Source organism: Salvia splendens, chromosome 22 (genome assembly GCF_004379255.2).
Source record: "Salvia splendens isolate huo1 chromosome 22, SspV2, whole genome shotgun sequence".
Lineage (NCBI taxonomy): Eukaryota > Viridiplantae > Streptophyta > Magnoliopsida > Lamiales > Lamiaceae > Salvia > Salvia splendens.
Window position 1 is genome coordinate 6412182 of NC_056053.1, and position 19655 is coordinate 6431836.

The following is a 19655-nucleotide window of genomic DNA, read 5'->3' on the forward strand; positions in this document are numbered from 1 at the left end:
CCTAAAATTATACTTTCATTCGCCTGCTTTGTTTTACTCCTTCCGTCCCAAGGAAGATGGCCCCTTCCTTCGTCGGCATGAAGTTTTATGCAGTTTTATTTTATGTGTTAAGTGGAGAGAGTAAAGTAAGAGAGGGGGAATAAAGTAGAGGTAAAAGTGTTTCCATTTATAGTAATAGTCATCTTCGATGGGACAAACTAATAAGGAAAGTGAGTCATCTTTAATGGGATGGATGTAGTATTTGTTTTTATGTTTTCTGTTATTTGTTTATTTATTTTCAGTCTAGCTTTATAAATCTAACTCAAAAACCTCTGTGTCTCTAAATAGTATATGACGCTAAGTATATACTCCCTCTGTTCCACAGTAATAGAGACATTTCATTTTGAGCACTCGTTTTGAAAAAATGATAATAAATGGTTAAGGTAGAGAAAGAGTAAAGTAAGATAGAGAATAGTGTAGAGAGAGGTATTATCTACCCTATTCTCTATCTTACTTTACTATTTCTCTACTTCAACTATTTATTATCATTTTTCCAAAACGAGTGCTCAAAATGAAATGTCTCTATTACTGTGGAATGGAGGGAGTAGTAGTCAGTTGCAATCTTATTCCATGTGTTCGATATCCCGAAACAGACCTTTAGCTATACTAGATTTACCTTGTATATTTGCAGGTATTTTTAGTGCTAATAAATAGTGCATCAGGATCCTTCTTATTGCATTTTATTTGCACTTTTAGTTTAGCATTAGTTTAAGTCTTGTTTATATTTCGCATTATAGTTCCTACTCCCAATTTAAACTATAGCGGCATTGCCAAAACTCTTAAGTGTGGAAATACTTAATGGATACTATCGTTTCTCGTGGGATCGACATCTGACTTACCATATGCTAATTAATATAGTATTTTGGAAAGTGGGAACGTATATATATTGTTGAATATGAAGGAACATATGCACGTATGACACGCGTGCAAAACCCCTCGCTTTCAATTATGTATTGGATTCGTCACATGTTAATTTTATCTGTAGCGATGCGATTAGTCTGTAGGATTAGCCCGAAACTTTAGAGCTACGGTTAAATATATACATATCCCGATAAAAATATACCCATACTCATTAACTTGCAACCCGAATAGGATTAGGCATGAATCTGTAAAGGATAAACGATTCAATATTATTAAAAGGAAGTTCAATAGCTGCGATATTTTCCCATCCCTCTAAAACGCATACACAAAACAAATACACACACGATGGTATGTGTGATTTATTAGCAAGCAAAAGTTGTTCAAGCGAGGGCGGGGCCACGGTGGCCGCTGCCGGGGCAGGTTAGTGAGCATTTGAGGCCGCACTGCTCGGCAAGGGCGCAGGCGATGTCGCCGTAGCCGGTGATCTCCATCATCATCTCCCAGACGGCGTCGCAGCGGCATTGGGAGCTGAGACTATTGAGGTGCTGGCAGCAGCTGAAGAGGTGCTCCTCGGGCTGGTAGCGGCGGTTGGGGGCTGCAATGGCGTCTCCGAAGGGCTCGCTGGCGATCCACATCACGCACTGCCACTGCGGCATCTCCTTGATCTCCCTCTTGCACTTCTCGTCCTTGTACATCGTCGTCGTCGTGTGGGCCGCGGCGCTGGCGATGAGGAGGAGGAGGAGGATAGCGGCTGCGTTGGCCATTTTTGATTGTTGGTTGTTTGTTTGTTTGTTTTGATGAGAAAGGAAAAGGATGGGGTGGTTTTTATAGAGGGGGTAAGGGATTTGCATGGCCAGAAGGTGGCGAGAGGGGCGAGTGCGGCCACTGCCCGCCGTCCTTGTTTAGTGTACATGCGTTTCGTTGATTCTGGTGTGGAAGCCATTAGTCACCCGAATTTGGTTCAATTAACTAAAGGTGATATTTACATAGAGATAAACTTGCCTACATGTATACTAAATTAACTAAATTAAACAATAAGTAAATAAACAACACAATAAACATGAAGTGTAAGTAGAGTTTGTTTGAAATTCAGATGAATACGAGAATTCCACGGATATGATTTCAAAATTTCGGTTTATCCAATTACATAATTATCATATCCAAACACTATAGAGTTATTGAGGCGAGTCATTTAATTATTCTCAATGACCGGTAAATGTAGATTACTAACATTAAGGTTGTCAATCTTAGTTACTAACTCCAATAAGAATTCTTTCGAGTCCTGCCTTGCCAGTCTGGATCTGCTCCTAAGAAGATGTCAAGAGAAGAACTTGGTGTTGAACTTTGAAAAATGCCATTTTATGGTACCTTAGGGAAATGTTTTAGGCCACGTCGTCTCAAAAAGGGGAATACAAGTTGATAAGGCAAAGGTGGAAGTTATTACCAAGCTGCCTTTTCCAACAAATCAAAAGGAAATACGAGGTCCACAAAAATAATTGTAAAAAAAATAATCAGAATCAGAATACCTACATTGAACGAGAGATGAGACCGTCGTCTCTGGAGCTTCGCGGCCAAGTCGTGCTTCGTGGAGATATTTCCGGGAGAGTCCAAAAACGCTCTCCGTTGGACAGGAGAAGCCCACAGCCCGCTCTGCTCATAGTCGAAGCCCAATTCAGAGACGTCGTAGAATTTGGAGAGGAGTCTGTCGGGGACGGATTTGGAGACGAGTTGAGTCGGGTCATCGGGAGAGGATGAGGTTTCAGAGATGGACATTTTTTTCTATTGTTTTGGATTTATTATACGTCATATATGGTGCAATGTATAGGATGGATGGTGTTTGCAGGTTTGTGATGGTGAGGTATGAGACGACTAGAATTCGGAAAACTTTTTTATGAAATTTTTTGAAGTCAAAATTATATCAATTCGCTGTTGTGGATGCTTGAAAATCCTGTTCAATTACCGTGTGTGACATCTACCTCGAGACAGATGGAGTATTAAATATACTTGATTTTTGTTAAAATAATAATAGATAAATAAATTTAAAAAATTATTCATTGGGACGAGTTGAAACAGAAAAGTGCAAACAGAGTGTATCTTGTCTCTATAATATGTATGGCATCACAATTTGAAGACCATTTCTGGTATTTTCCCCAACCATATATATTTTAAAAGGGATATCGGCTCATAAAATCATGGAATTTTTTAAAAAGTTGAATTTTTTCTCACGAACTTTCATCTTGGCAATTAATATCACGAACATTACCCGAATTTGTTATTTCCCATCAGCAAAAAAATTCCGGAAAATAATATCATGATAAGGGTTTTTTTTGTAATTCCTTGACAACAACTTTGAGAGCTTTAATTTCTTCAATCTTTGAAGATAGTTTTTCTTAAAGCATACCCTCCAAAACTGCTCTTCAATCCATTACTATAGCCAGAATTTTTTCGCTGATGGGAAATAACATATTCCGGTAAAATTTATAATATTATTTGTAAAGTTGAAAGTTCATGGAAAAACCCCAATTTTTTGAAAATTCTATAATATTACATTTTAAAATTAGTTCATTAACATAAAAATCATATTATGATACTATCGGTACCCAATACCCATAATGTCTATTTAGCTAGTGGACTTTCCATTGTTACTCTATTTTTATTTTTATTTTATTTTTATTTTCCATTAGATTCTTATACTAATTTATTTGCGCGCGCACACACATGGATGTATATAACATACTCCATTAAGATGCCACGACTATTACAAAATGAAAATCCATATGACTATATTGTAGAGAAGGGTCGAATCATGCAGCACAAGAAGCCAATCCCTAGTTAAATAAAGTAAACCCCATTTGCATTATCAATTAGTAATTTAATCGGCACGCAATTTACTAGGATTTGCGTGTAGTAACGACTAATTATGATAATGACATATAAATATTGGAACCTTTGACTAAGATGTGATTATATATACTCCTTCCGTGCCAGAGGCAGACATAAGAAGAGCCATGAGGGCCCATGGAACCCCCAATATTTTTTAAAAATTCCAAGACTATTTTAGTAATTTCACATTTAAATTAAATTAAATATTATTTTATATTAAATTATAGTTAAACCTAGATAATTAACCTTCTCGGCCAATATTCACTCCCGGCGCCGCTAACAATCTTCCATCTTTTTCCAATAACCAATACATAAATTTTCTCCATCTCTAGAATTAACGACACTACGGCAATTCCGTATTCTGATGTTCACTTCCAGTTTCCATTGTTGTCTTGTTGAATAGCTGAGTTGATGTTGGTTTGGCAGTTCAGAAAACAAGTGAGAGAAAAATTGTTTTGCATTCTTAAAATTGGGTGTTTGTGGCTTTGAGCTTTATATTGTATTTGTATATATCTTCTAGTTCTAGATATAGAATAACATTTAATTTTGTTTGTTTGTGATTGTCATATTGAGCTTTTTATTTAATTATGTACTGTTTCATTTTCATTGAGTTAGTAGTGATGTAGTGGTCCCCCATTTAATTTTGTGGTATATTTTCATTTAACAAAAGAGGTATGTTATGCTTATATTTTAATATTGGAGTTCCCCTATGTATAATTCTGTTCGAGAAAGTTTGTAATATAATGCCTTTCCTTATTTTTGTTTTGATTTGTAAATGGCAGCCTTTCATTTGGTTATGTGATTTTTTTTACAATATGCATTTATTAATTGTGCATTTTATTATATGTAGGGTGATGCATCATTTTTTCAAGAAAGTTTCTCCTGTTACCGCGGTTTTATCTCCGTCAGAGAATGAACCTCCACTTCTCCAACTACAAGAGTTACCTAATGAAGACAGAAATAAAGTTGATCTAGAGGATGGATCCGCACTTCTCCAACCTCAAGAGTTACCGAGTGAAGACAAAGATAAAGTCGATTTAGAGAAGCTTCCAAGTGATCTCGGTGTAATGCATGTTGCAACCTCACTTGAGAAGGCACTTGATTCTTTGTTATCTATGTATGATTTAAGTGTATCTAGTTTGAGAGGACAAGGATATGATGGTGCAAGCAACATGAGAGGTGAATTCAATGGATTGAAAAGTTTGATACTCAGGAGAAATCCCAGTGCCTATTATGTACATTGTTTTGCTCACCAGCTTCAACTCACAATTGTCGCTGTTGCCAAAAAGCATACAAGTATCGGATCTTTTTATAATGTTATCAACCGTTTTTGTAATGTTGTTGGAGGTTCTTGTAAGCGCAGATATATACTTAGAGAAAAACAGAGAGAGAATATTCTAGAAAAGATTGCAAGTGATGAAATTACCACCGGGACAGGATTGAATCAAGAGATGTCATTAAAGCGGCCTGGAGATACTCGTTGGAGTTCACATTATGGTACGCTTATCAACTTGATTCATTTGTTTTCTTCTATTGCTGATGTTCTTGAATATGTGGGGGAGAATGGTGATGATTCGTATAGGGCTGAAGCGGATGATGTGTCAGAAATTATTAATCGCTTTGAGTTTATTTTTGTGTTACATCTTATGAAGCAAATCTTGGGAATCACACATGAGCTCTCTCAAGTGCTACAAAAAAAGGATCAAGACATTGTTAACGCAATGAATCTTGTCAAAGTAGCAAAAGCACGTTTGCAAATAATGAGGGAAGAAGGTTGGGAAGTTTTGCTTACTGATGTTTCTAAGTTTTGTGACAAATATGAGATAATTGTGCTTGACATGGATAATGAGTTTGTACCTCGAGGAAGAGTACGTAGAACTCAAAAAATGAAGAATCTCCACTATTATCGAGTTGAGATATTTTGTTCTGTGATTGACATGCAAGCTCAAGAGTTAAATCATCGTTTTGGTGAAACTAACACGGACTTACTTTTATGTATGGCATGTTTTGATCCTAGAGATTCATTTTCTGCATTTGATTTGGAGAAGCTGCTTCGCCTTGCTAGTTATTATCCATCAAAATTTTATGGAGTTGCTTTGGATGAGCTTGAAAATCAACTTCAAAGCTTTATTTTTGATATGCGGATAGATGAAAATTTTTCACAGGTATCTGGAATCGGTGGTCTTGCTCAGAAGATGGTTTCTACAAGAAAGCATGAAATCTTCCCATTGGTTTATTTGTTAGTCAAGTTGTCATTGATCTTACCGGTTGCTACTGCCTCAGTGGAAAGAGCATTTTCAGCAATGAAATTCATCAAGAGTTCTCTACGTAATAGTATGGGAGACCAACTGTTACAAGATTGCTTAGTTCCTTACATTGAAAAGGATGTCTTTGTTAATGTTACTAATGAAACTATTATGCAGCGATTCCAGAAGATGAAGAATAGAAGAGAAATGTTATGATATGTTTGTTTTTTTCTTTAATATTTAAACATTAATATTTAATTTTATATTTTTCTAATTTTATTATAAATTATTTTTGGACCCTCCATCGTTAAAATCCTGCGTCCGCCACTGTTCCGTCCCACTCAAGATGGCCACATTCTTGAATAGCATAAGATTTTAGGAAGCATTGTTAGATGGAATAAAGTAGAGAGGAAAAAGATAGTTGAATATTTTAATAAGGTGAGAGGAGAGAGGAGGTCATTTCTAAAATTGGAAAATGATCACCTTGATTGGGACAAACAAAAAAAGAAAGATGGTCATCTTGAATGGGACGGAAGGAGTATAAAATTACCTCACTCCAAGAAATGTGCCGCATGTCAGAAATGTGCCGCATGTCATTGTAAAATCTACATAATAAATTCTGAATCATGTATTAAAACTATATATTCTGATTCATTAATGACTTTTGCATGTTCTTTTATAAATTTTGTGTCACAATTTTTCTTCCGGTTCATACTATTTAAGCGCAAATGTCCAATTATTGCTATGACTTCGTGTGTATATAACTATATATACATAGAGAAAATTGTGTGGATGAGATGTGCTAATGTGTAAATTATTCCCGCCTTTATTAGAAGCTCATTTACTCAATCACAGGGTAATGTATATATATTAGGAGGGCAAATTTTTAAAGTCTGAGAGTAAGAAGAACTAATCGGATGAAGTGATGCAATTATTTAAATAAAGTAATATAGAAATCTAAATATAAATAAATAATTTAAGAAATAAAAAGAACCAAATACTCCGTAACTGTTAATATAAATTAAATCATGTATTTTATTAAAAGGTATTAATGGTTCATCACTAACATACACATAGTTTGTTACTCCATTTAATAAATATAGTATGCCGTTTAACGTATAATATATTGAATTAATAAATTGAAAAATAGCAATGTAAAACTTATTTTCAGCATGTATTGCTTTATTATAGTAGGTTATTACTTCATTTTAGTGGGTTTATTAATTCATTATTGTACGTCTTTACTTCATCCTTATAGTACTTTTTAATACGATTTTACCTAAATGCACTCGGTTGAAGTAATTTCAGTATGTGATGAATGACGAAAAATAACAATACATCATCTCATCTAATCCATCAAAATCAAGATCCGATGGTCCTAATTTGGTCTCTAGTGTAGAACTAGATCCCAAATCGTCCTACTAGAATGAATTGTATTGTTTATAGTGGATAAAGTAAAAATCCCGTTCAATGAATTTGAATGAGGCATTTGTTGAATCATTTGAAAACCTACTGCAATGAACTAAAAACCTATTTGAATGAAGTAACAACATATTATTTTCAATTTATTACATACTGGAATAAAGTAAAAACCTCCTGAAAATTGAGTAAGATCATCAAGAGCATGACTTAACTTGAAAAACCAATAAACATTCCATCTTCGGCTTTGATCAATTAGATAAAACTGAGTTTTGTAAATACAGTACGATGGATTAGATAAAATTGAATTTTGTAAGGGTGTGATTAATTGGCTGAAAAGGTTTTCATGGACATATATACGTTTTTCCAATAAGTAGTGATAGCTAATCCTTTGAAAATTAGTGTTTGGTATAGCAGTTTTAGTGACTTAATCCTTCATTTGGTAGGCGTTACATGCATGTTCCATCCCAACATCAGATTAAATATTGTGATGACAAATATCTCCCTACTTTTGGGAATGAAATGTCTGCATCACCCTCCATCGTCAGTGAGACAAAAAATCAAACACCTCATCAACGCTTTAACCTCCGTCGGCCGCCACCTAAACCGCCGCCCATAGCCACCAACGCCGAAGCAAGACCCATACGCCCTACTCAAACAGGATCCCGTCCAAGTTCTATCAGACCTCTGGCTCAAATCATTCTCCCAAACGAAAAAGCCCTTCCAAAACCTCACCGGCTTCCTCACAAAACTCAACCTCTGGGTCCTCGCCTATCAGACACCTACTATAAAGATGCAAATCAAGTAGTCGGAGATCTGGAGAAAAACTAATACCACCAATTTGAAGAGATAAGGAATTGCCTCAATCGCCGATTGTAATCTAAATTGCTGCCAGATCCGGCTCTTTTCTTCCGGGTTCTCGTACTTTAACGAGCTGTACCAAACTGGGGAGAAGAAGGTAGAAGGGGGCTTTTATGGGCTTTTAGGAGTTTTTATGGGCTAAATATTAATCCCAGACAATGTAGGATTAGTTTTGGCAAATTTCATGTGATAAAATTAATCATGAGTCAATTCAATCTGTGACACAAGTTAATCTTGAGCAACAATCTAATAATTTAAGATACTAATTGATCAAACACATAGTTCAAATCATAATGAATAAATAAGTATTTTTTTGACAAATATCTGAATTCTGTTTAGACCCCCTAGAAAACCTTCAAACTCACAAAAATCGTTTATGTACATACAAAAAAAGTAATAGTAAAAAAAATTCTATTTTCCTCTGTGAAACACACGTTATTCCTGCGCAGAATTCCTTATGAAAGAATATGCTACAAATATCCAGGGGGAAAAGGCTCAATTTCCACTAGAATTCAGCTATAAATAAGAGTAAAAATTGCATTGTTCATTAAAAAATGTATGAGAGTTCGGATGCATTACAGGGTGAATTCTCCTTTGGCAGCATAGCAGTAAATATTTGATTTTTTTACTGTTGTTACTGCCAAAGCAGATTTGCCCAGTAATTCTGCCCATATTTCAATCAACTTCCTAATTTTACCATTACAAGGTAAATATTACTCCCTCCGTCCGCTATTAGGAGTCTCATTTATTGGCGACACGGGTTTTAAGAAATGTTAAGAAAAGTGGATGGAAAAAAGTTAATAGAATATGTGTCCCACTTATTTATATTAGTTTTAAATAAAATGTGGGCAGAATAAGTTAGTGGAATGTGAGATCTTATTACCATTAATAGTAAAAGTGAACCGGCACTCTTATTTGTGGACGGACCAAAATAGCAAAAATAAAACTCCTATTCACGGACGGAAGAAGTATATAGGCGTAATATTTTTTATGATATACTCTAGTAGTTCATTTTCACATACAAAATATTCTAAACGGAGTCATTATTGGTTTTGTTGTTCTCAATTTTATGCGGGCAATTTGACATGATAGTTAAAAAATTCCTACATTTTATAATATAAATCCTAGTACAATTTAAACATGAAAACTAAATATTACTATTATACTTTTTCCTACCAATCATCTATCCAACATATCGAACTTCTGTGTTAATTATAGAGATCATCAATAAATGAGTACCATGCATTAAATCAGCTATATATGGTTAACATAAATATATGATAAATAAATCTATCATAGGGATTTTTCTCTCAGACATGATTATATTAATATTTTAGATTATGCTATTGTATCGATTAGATATTTCCTTCTTAGTTCTTGAATATATTTACGTTAGAAGTTGGCAAACTAGCTAGTTAATTAATTTTCTATTGGCGAGCTTTATACAAGTCTTGTTTAGATTTATTAATCAGGGACTGAGAAATATAATAGTATAATGTTTTTTTAATTAAAACGGTTCCGAAGCAAGGTTTTAAAATTTAGATAAATTTATTAAAAATATATGTCAATTGCCCTGCACAAACATTGGTATGCTGGTTATATCTCTATTAATTAGGATATCTTTTCTATTTAAAGCACTATTTCAATTGTTATATATTCATCTATAATATCTGGATTTAAAAATAATCAAGGAAGTATTATATAAAACCTTCAATTTAAATTAATAATATACAATGAGAGATTAGACGTGCAACACACATACACATAAATGTCTATATTAAATTCTTAATTCAACCATTAGTAGTATGAGTAGTGATAAATTAAGAAAAATTGTATATACAAAATTGGACATTTTAGGTATTTTATATTTACAATAAATGTATCATAATTAATTATGATAATGTAGTACATGATTACTCTTCTATTAACATTTAGGAACAATTACGTTTTCCATAATCAGCATTTTCACATTTAGGAAATTGGAGTAATTTACTATCTTAGCAATCAATTATGTAGATAACATATATTAGTTGCATAATTTCTTCTTCCATTAACAACAATGAGGATATTTCTTTCTTCAATTTAATTCCTTAGTGTTACCATCAAATGAAATAATTATTTTATTAATAAATAATTTTTATAAATTCTAGGTACAAAATGACTACATGCATATATACTTAATTTTTAGTGTTATCATCAAACGAAATAATCATAATCATTCACACAACCACAAGTGGATATATTTACGTAGCAACATAAGTGCTTGCATAGTAATTACTTAACTTTTGTTTTCATCATTATGTCTATTAATTTGGTAAATCATGTTAGTCGCAACATAAACGATAAAACAAAACTTCGTTGATAATGTTGGCACCAAATATTTGGATATGCCTCAGGAATTTGAAATTGTACAGTATATCCACAGACTATTCTTGCAGAAAATTCTCACAAAAAAACTCACTTAAAAAGATAAATTCTCACAACAAAACTCACTTAAAAGAACGTCAAAGCCGAATATTCCACTAGTAAATTCTCAAATTATGTCGGAGTTTGTTCGGACACGAAATTGCTATTGGATTTGAATTAGAATTATATGCTATTGAATTTTAAGGAATTATATTATAATTCAATTTCAAATTCTTTGTTCAATAAAAATAATATGTATTGATATAAAGTGTGTGTTTGTGTGTGGTGTGTGGTGTGTGTTACCCAAATCTGTAACTATTTTGAATTCCAATTTCCTACTTTTGATATGGAATCCAATTCGTCAAATTTGAAGAATTAGAATTATAATTCAATTTTCAATTCCATGATAGCGAATGGAGCCTTGATGAATTACCGGCATATTAATGAAAAATGTGATAGTTGCACATTTTTTGCAGATAAATATTTAGCACCGAATTATTTACCATCACTAATATTTACTGGCAGATTAGCGTCTGAAAGGGTAAGCTGGAAATATTCCAACATTATCAACATATTAACGGCGGAAGTACTTTAGTGTCCACAACAAGGCAGAACAGTCACGCCACACCCACAGCCACAAAAAACTTGTCCGCCTAGTCAGCACAGCCACAAAAAACTTGTCCACCTAGTAATCACAAAATAAATTAAGAAAAAAAATACGTTTTTGACCGCCGCGGCGGTTGCGGCGGCTCACAATAGACCTCGTCCACCGACGCCTATCCGACGGTTCCTCCACTACCGCGGCTCTTCCACGACGTGCAACAGGCGTCGCAGTGCCCCTATTGTAGATACTATTAGTGCAAGGCAGTAATTATCTATATGGTATATTATGAAGATGTTATAAATTTATACAACATTCATCCAAGAAGAATAATCTCCATAATAGATGGTACACATTTTAATGTAAAATTATGGGAGAGCGAGAGTAAAAAATAATTGAAATATTATTAATGAAAAAAGAGACCTCACATTAGTGAGAAAATCATACCACAAATAGATGAAGACTAATTTTGATAGACCAACCAAAAAAATACTCCATATGTCCCATTAGAAATGAAACATTTTATTTTTCACGCGTTTTGGGAAAATATAAATAATTAAAGTGGAGAACAAGTAAATTAAGAGAGAGAATAATGTAGAGGTGGGTCACCTCTGCAATATTATTTCTCTTACTTTACTATTTTTCCACTTGAAGTATTTATTAGTATCATTTTTCCAAAATACTTACAAAAAAAAGTTTTTTAATAGGACATGATGAGTACTACTTTTCGTGGAGAGATAAAATAATATGTTTATTGTTGTAGCAATAATAAAAAAAGTGTTTCCATATATACAATAATATTTATACATATATTTGATGGGGGATGATTCAAACAAGAATGCATCTAAATTCAGAAATGCAGCCCAAATCTTTGGCCCTAGCATTAAATGATCTAATGGTCAATAATTAACCAAAAACACGTAGGGTCATTATTAAGCAGTTTTAGGTCATATTACAAGATTCGAGTTTTATGTCATGTTAAGATCATTTTAGGTCATTCTTTGTTAGAATGACCTAAAAATAAACTAACAATGACCTAAAAATGCTATGCGTATGATTTTGTTTTGCGTTTCTGTATTTAAATCTAATTTTGCATAGATCAAAACCCTATATCGGGTTATTTATGTATAAAAACAATGTCAAAAGTATTTACACTATGATTATTAGAAGTAACTGTTTACATTACTTTATCTTATAAGTAACATTATTTTTACCGTACCAAAGTTTTCATTACACGCTGTTATGATAAAAATTCAATATCCATTACACACTGCATGGAATGTCTCGTTTATATGCTTATTTGTACAATAATATTTAATTTATATAATGATTAATATATCGTACATGATCCTTAGTTTTGAGGGTCAATATCATTTTTAGAGAAAAGTTTGTATACTTTTATAAAATAGTAGACACCGGATTTTCAACTTTGACAAAATTGGACCTAATAAACAGATTTTGTTTTTTTCATCACAATAAAATCCATTGTTTTAAGTATCAATAGAAGCATGGACAATAGAAGAGTTGGAGGGAAATGACGATTAAATAATAAGTTCATATTCTAGGGTTGGAGGGAAATGATGATTAAATAACTAAATTCATAATTACTCCTTTATTTATCTACACAAGAGTTCCAATCCAGATAATAACACAAAGTTGCCTAAATAACCTCGAGGCCATATCTTCATTGCATTTCTTTCTTTCCCTTCATTTAGAGCTTCCACTTGCTTCTTACAGACTCCAAGTATTGTGATGTAGATATTGATGGTTGACAAACTCATTAGGATGGCTTTAGTGGTGATTAATCCAAGTTTTTGTTGAATTAAGGTATTTATTATAGGTTTTCACTCATTTAGCCATCAATTATATGAAGTAATGAGTTTGTTGGAGTTTTGAAGTAAAAACAGGTTAAAACGGGCAAAACGGAGCGAACGAGGCTGATTCCAGAGAGTTCGTCCGGTCGGGCGTTTCTAGCCGATGCGATTTTGATGGAACGCTCGACAGGGCATTTTCGCACTTACAAATCGTGTGGCCAGGAGATTGCTGTTGTTGCCCATTTTCCCCTTATTTTCAGTCCGGATATAAAAGTGTTCACACACATTTTCGAACCCTAACTCTCACACTACCAAATCAAGCAAAAGATCGAGAGATTGAAGAGGATTTGAAGGCAAGGAGCTCCCCCTTTCAAGAGATTGAAGGAAAAGACTCCTCAACATCAATTCCACCTATAGGGTGTTCTTAGTTTCATTTTCCATTATGTTTTGTTTTGTTTCCTTTGTATTTCCTTTTGTTTTGACTTTGATCACGAGTAGCTAAGTTTCTAGTAGGGATTTGGTGAAATTTGAATGGATTGTATGGATTGATTCTATGGTTGAATGTTTATCTATCTCATTTTGTTGGTTTTGTTGATTCTTGAGCTTTCATTATCTAATTGTTTAGCTACCAATAAGATACATCTTTTTGCCTAATTGTTGTCATTGAGAAATGCATGATTATGATAGATGTGTAATCAACAACTCCGTGCAACCCATGTGATCGAGAGATCAGCGTTATCAATCTCGTATGGCGGCTTATGGCGGTTCGCCTAAAAACCGCCACAGAGATATGGCGTATTAGTATGGCGGATATGGCGGTCAATAATTAAATAAATAAAATAATACTTATTATTTATACATAATTCAAAAATTGGAAAATAACAAAAATATAACATCTAAAACTCTTAAAACAATTAATAAAGCATAAAATACAGCTCTAACATCCATGTTTCTTGCATAATGCCCCATTCCTAAATGCAGTACACAAGCAATGTTGTCAAATGGCGGATATGGCGGTGCTATGGCAGCGCCATGTTGCTATAGCATTTCCACCACATAACGTCATGCCATAGCGTCATGGCGCCGCCATATCCGCTATTTGATAACATTGCGAGAAATGCATGTGCTAGAGAGAGGGCTTGAGTCCGTAGGTCTTAGGAGTCGGCCTTGCCTTTTATAGGGAGGAGACTCCGGCATTAGAGGCCGACCAACGCGTTAGATGCACTCAAGAGAGGGTCTAACCAACCATCCCGACTTTTCTAACCACATTTGAAGCCCAATAGAAGAGCATAACCCGTAGATGACATCCTTGATCCATTCTAACGGATCCATTTCCCTATCATTTCCCAATTTGTGTGAAAACCATCCTCTACTTGCTTTACTTAGTTAATTTGTCTCTATTTGCTTATTTGTTCTTAGTTAAAAAAACCCAAAAACACCTTTCCTTAATCTAGATAGTGTTCAAAGTTGCATCGTAATACTCAAACCGACTTTTAGTCTTCGAGGATCAATAATTTTAGTTTTCCACATGCTACATATCCCGTACACTTGCGGGTGACACTTTTAGTTGCAAAATTAGCATGATTCAATGAGCTGAATTGAAGAATTAAAGCTGTTTTTCCCATGCATGAGAGGAAGTTTGTGCAAATTATATGTAGCATTTTAACTGATGAACAATCGATATACTATGTATTACACCACAAAACACTCGTTCGTTGAAAATAAGGTACAAAAAATCTACGAGAAGAAGACTATGCAAACCACGCCAGCGTATAATAGAGTAGGAAAATGGTGGCATATACCTTAAAAACTGTCAAAAACGATCAAGAACCGCGTTCAAACTGGTCTCGTCACAACATATTTACACGGAAAAACCATGGGAGGACGAACGCTATTACCAAACACGCCATCAAGAAGTTGCACAACGGCTGCCCGCTCAAGCACCTTCTGCCCCCGCCTGATGGTCCAGACTCCGTCTCCCTACTTTGAGACTCGCTCCATTCCTCCATGAACCGGATGTCCCCCACACCGCTAATGTTCTTTGCAGTCTCACCGCATATCTCGCACGTTCTGCAAGCAAGAGTTGAAGCAAATTATGTAAAACCTAACACCATATCCCCATATCTCGGTCACAAGGTTAGATTTCGTCGTTAATGAACTAGAAAAGATATACTACAAGCATGGACAAACTGATGAAAAATAAATCATCTTTGCACAAAATCTTCATCAAACAGAGCCATGTTTATGGCATATTAGGCTTCTCCTCTGATCTACAATTAGGACTTCCTTGATTCAAAAACATCTCCATCAAAATGGCGAAATCAAGAACAATAAGGATACATCACCACGGTGCTAGACATAACTCATATCCGAATCAATTGAGACGAGTGCACTATCAAGAACTATGAATACTCATACATCCCATTGTCAAGAATAAGGTATGATATTCATATGGAAACTTCACATAAGAGATTGTATACACAAGGAGATCAAATGGTGAAAACTTCTCAATATCTGCAACAATTTATTTGATCAACTCATTGCCAATCCAATATCAAAGATATCAACCAGCAAACTACAGTTTCCCCTCTCTCTCTCTCTCACTCTCCTCACACACACACACACACACAAAAAGTGAGGAATTTATTGAGTTCAATCAAGCATAGAACAAAGAGATTCAATAAAACAGAACACTTCTCCAACAATTAATCAAATATATGATCAGAATTTGAATAGATTGAAACTCACCTATTTCCTCTGACTCTAAACCAAGCCTCGGCGCAATGCAAATGAGCAACACCGAGCTCCCCTTTGCATCCACATCCAAGCTCAGTCAACTCCACCGAATTCTTCTCACTCTCCTTCGCATTCAAATGGCATATTCTACACACTCTCTGATTATCCCCTAAAAATCCGTCGCACTTCACGTCGATTACATGGGAAGGGCATTTGCTCTCCGCTTCAATTTTCGATTTCGCATTTGAATCGCCAATTTCATCGGAATTCGCAGTCTCGGAATTGCTTGAATTCGGTTTATCATCGGATCCGAGCTGATCGCCTCTCTGATTGATCTGTCGCAGCTCGTGATCCATCGAATACAATTTTCAAAAAATCAGTGCAGGAATTGGTATTGAGTGAAGCAGAGCAATAGCAAGCGTGATTAAAAAGGGGTGGAAAATCATATGCGTCTGATTAGGGGTTTAGGAATTTCTGAGACGAAATCGACATCGTCTACAGCTGCTGCTTCAAATTCTTCAGTTGACAGTTGACTCAATCAACACACACTCTCTCTCTCTGCGCGTGTGTGTAGACTGTAGATTACACAAAGTGATTGATGGTTACAAAGAGTAAAGGCGTGTGTAGAAATCGAAGTAATACTTCTGGCTTTTCCATCAACGGTACGGCCACGGCTTGTCTGCTTCCCGAAGAAAATCTCTCTCTCTCTCTCCGATTGCAAAGGCCTGCCTCTCTATCTCTCTCTCTCTCTCTCTCTACAGGCATATTCTATTTATTCAATTGAATTATTTAATACTCCCTCCTCCCGATTAAAAGTCACACTTTGATCGGACACGGGTTTTAAGAAATGTAAAGAAAAGTTGATTGAAAAAGTTAGTGGAAGGTGGGATCCACTTTTTTATATTGGTTTATAATAAAATGTGAGTTAAGTTAGTTAGTGGAATGTGAGACCTACTTACTATTTATGGTAAAAATGAAGTGTGACTCTTAATTGAGGACGGATCGAAATAGAAAAGTGTGACTCTTAATCGGAGACGGACGGAGTATATAATCGTGGATTAGATAATTAACTTTATTCTTTTATTAATAAGTCTATTCTCCTTCATTTATACTCCATTAAACGGACACAAATGTCAAATTTATTTTTTATTATTTTTAATTGAAAATATCAAATCTTTATTATGCATAATTTGGAAAGAAAATATCTGTTATTATTATCTGTGGATTTATTATAATAAAATATTTAATATCTATACTAAATAAAATACTGAGAAAATATATTTTGGTTAGTATATAACCGTTGAAATTTAAAAACATATTAGTATTTGAATGAAAACAAATTACTTTAGTTTTTAATAGTATTTTATTTTAATCTTCTACTATCATGAATGGGATTTGAATCTTCTAATTTTTCTATTTTATTTATGTATGTATTTGTTTCATTTTATAAATATTCATATAAATACTCCAATCTGTCCATGAAAAATAGGGCACTTTTATTTTCTGCACTCGTTTTGAAAAAATTATAATAAATAGTTAAAGTGGAGAGAAAGAAAAGTAAGAAAGAGAATAATATAGACAAGAGACCTCTATATATTATTCTCTGTCGTACTTTACTTTCTCTCTACTTTAACTATTTATTATCATTTTTTAAATGAAAGTGCCATATTTTTCATGGAAGGATGGAGATTTTATGTTAAAAATTCATATTGCTATAAAAGTGACATATTTGGGCATAGCTTACAATTAACAAATAGACATTAAAATTGAAGAGAAAAGAGATGAGAGGTGATGAAAAAATAAAGATTTCAGAGGAGATAAAAGGTAGAGGTATTTGATATTTGTGTCATTTCAATAAGTTGATTATTCGAGTTACTATAGTGTAATTCTGAATTATTATTAATTATTTTTGAAGAGGAAAAGAATAAAAACTCTATGCAATCAAAAATGTCATCTTTGAAACATGAAATTTATTATGAAAGATTAAGTAAATAATTAAATATATAGCCAAGCCAGGATATAGAAAAAAAAACTACATGATGCAATCATCGTTCTCTGTATTTCATGCATGTGTGTCATATTTTAGGGCAATGTAGTCATAAATTTAGAGATTTTTAAAATAATCCAAATAAGATTAATACTATGTCGCTATAAGTATGGGTGTGACCTAACTATCATGAAAACAACATGATTTCTGTTTTCTTGCTTCGTTGATTTATTGCTTCATTGTTTTAATGGTAAATTAAAAGAATTCTCTTACAATCTTAAATTTCAATGTAGGGAAAAAACAAAAGTGGGGTAAGATGATTTTCCCAAGTTCAATTTGAATTGAGGTCGGTCATCATCACAAACTTATTTTCCTCAATTTAATATGGTAAAGTGCCAAAGTCAAGACTATTTTTGTCCACTACAACAAATAGGTTGTAAAAATAATCAGTCTTTGACTTTTAATTTTTAATTATTAGAAATAAATGAAAAGTCATGTATTTTGCATTGAGGGTAGGGTCACATGGATTAGGATAAATACAAATTAGATACTACTCCCCCGTTTCAACCTATATGAGACGTTTATAATTTGTTACGTCCCAATCTAGTGAGACGTTTTCTCTTTAGGAATAATTAGTGTATTCCTCTCTCCTACTTTATCAACGTCTCTTCAATTTTATCTTCTTATTTCTCTTAATTTATTCTATCTCCTATTTTATTCTTTCTTTCTTTCTATTTCTTATTTTATTCTCATTCTTACTTTGTGATATATAGTACTTTACTATTAATAATTTAATTAACTGAACACCACTAACTAAATTTTTGTATCAAAACAGAAACGTCTCGATTAAATCTGGACTGGATTATTATAATAAGTGGAGTAACATCTAAATTATGGGAAAATTTTATCCGACACTACTCCATAAACTGCAGGTGAGGTGGGACATGACGTCTAGTTGAAGCAAATGGAATCAAATGTAGATTATTAAATTTGATTAGATCAAGAGTAAACTTATCCAACAACCGTGCCTAAAAAGCGACTATTAATTATTCATTGGATGTAGCATGATCCAAGCTTAACTTTTTTCTGTAAAAGTCTACTATCCAACCTACACAAAGTTACAATCATAAACTATGAATCAAAAATCAAAATATAAGAAATTTGGGTACTTGCTGAAATGTCTAAAATATTAAATGGTGAATTATTGTAGAAGTAGGCCACTGGCACATGAGTAGGCGAAATCCATTTGTGTAAGATACAATAATTACCACTAAATTATTAGCTGTGAAATAAAGTCACGCCTTAATTTTCTTCAATGCCTCTTGAGTTGACGCCAAGTCAACCTAATCCCACGTCAACTACATACAACTTGGTCTTCCTTAGATATTTTTCCATAGTCTGCTTTTCTATTAATTTTAAAGGATGTAATTAAAAATTACTATTAATTAATTAATACTTCTCCCATTCCTGAAAATATATTTTTTTTCTTTTTAGGCCGTTTCCTAATATTAGAGAAATTAAATATATTTTTTATTATAAGAATAATGACTCTAACACTAATGGGACATCTTTAAAAAAAGAATTTGACTCAACACTAATGAAACACTACGGAGTATATTTTTTATGTGAGATTATTTTATGAGTATGAGATTTGTATAAATCAATCCTATACCGTGGAGGGATAGTGATAAAATGTAAACTTTATATGTTGTATAAACTCAAAATTATGAATTGAACAGTTAGAAAATGTCAACAGGTGATAAAATAACAACAACACGAAATGTCAACATAGCTTTAACCCT

The 19655-nt window shown here is 33.7% G+C and overlaps 3 protein-coding genes across 3 annotated transcripts; 1 reads left to right on the forward strand and 2 right to left on the reverse strand.

Annotated features, from left to right (window-relative positions):
* Nucleotides 1-1280: 1280 nt before the first annotated feature.
* On the reverse strand, nt 1281-1664 carry LOC121786648 (2S sulfur-rich seed storage protein 1-like). The gene has a single exon (XM_042185281.1). The coding sequence runs from the start codon at nt 1662-1664 to the stop codon at nt 1281-1283; it is 384 nt and encodes a 127-aa protein (XP_042041215.1).
* A 2973-nt stretch (nt 1665-4637) lies between these two features.
* LOC121786649 (zinc finger MYM-type protein 1-like) lies at nt 4638-6245 on the forward strand. The gene has a single exon (XM_042185282.1). It carries the CDS (start codon nt 4638-4640, stop codon nt 6243-6245), a length of 1608 nt encoding a protein of 535 aa, XP_042041216.1.
* An 8523-nt stretch (nt 6246-14768) lies between these two features.
* LOC121787718 (E3 ubiquitin-protein ligase MARCHF1-like) lies at nt 14769-16621 on the reverse strand. The gene is made up of 2 exons (XM_042186537.1): nt 15879-16621; nt 14769-15200 (listed from the first exon to the last, which is right to left on the reverse strand). The coding sequence occupies exons 1-2, from the start codon at nt 16220-16222 to the stop codon at nt 14981-14983; spliced, it is 564 nt and encodes a 187-aa protein (XP_042042471.1). The 5' UTR covers nt 16223-16621; the 3' UTR covers nt 14769-14980.
* Nucleotides 16622-19655: the final 3034 nt, after the last annotated feature.

What these genes read in the sequence shown, in the direction of transcription:
- LOC121786648 (XM_042185281.1), bottom strand. Translation starts at nt 1,664, where the DNA reads ATGGCCAACGCAGCCGCTATCCTCCTCCTCCTCCTCATCGCCAGCGCC.
- LOC121786649 (XM_042185282.1), top strand. Translation starts at nt 4,638, where the DNA reads ATGCATCATTTTTTCAAGAAAGTTTCTCCTGTTACCGCGGTTTTATCT.
- LOC121787718 (XM_042186537.1), bottom strand. Translation starts at nt 16,222, where the DNA reads ATGGATCACGAGCTGCGACAGATCAATCAGAGAGGCGATCAGCTCGGA. An exon ending in TTTAGAGTCAGAGGAAATAG is followed by an intron (nt 15,201 to 15,878) that starts GTGAGTTTCAAT and finishes TCTTGCTTGCAG; the next exon opens with AACGTGCGAGATATGCGGTG.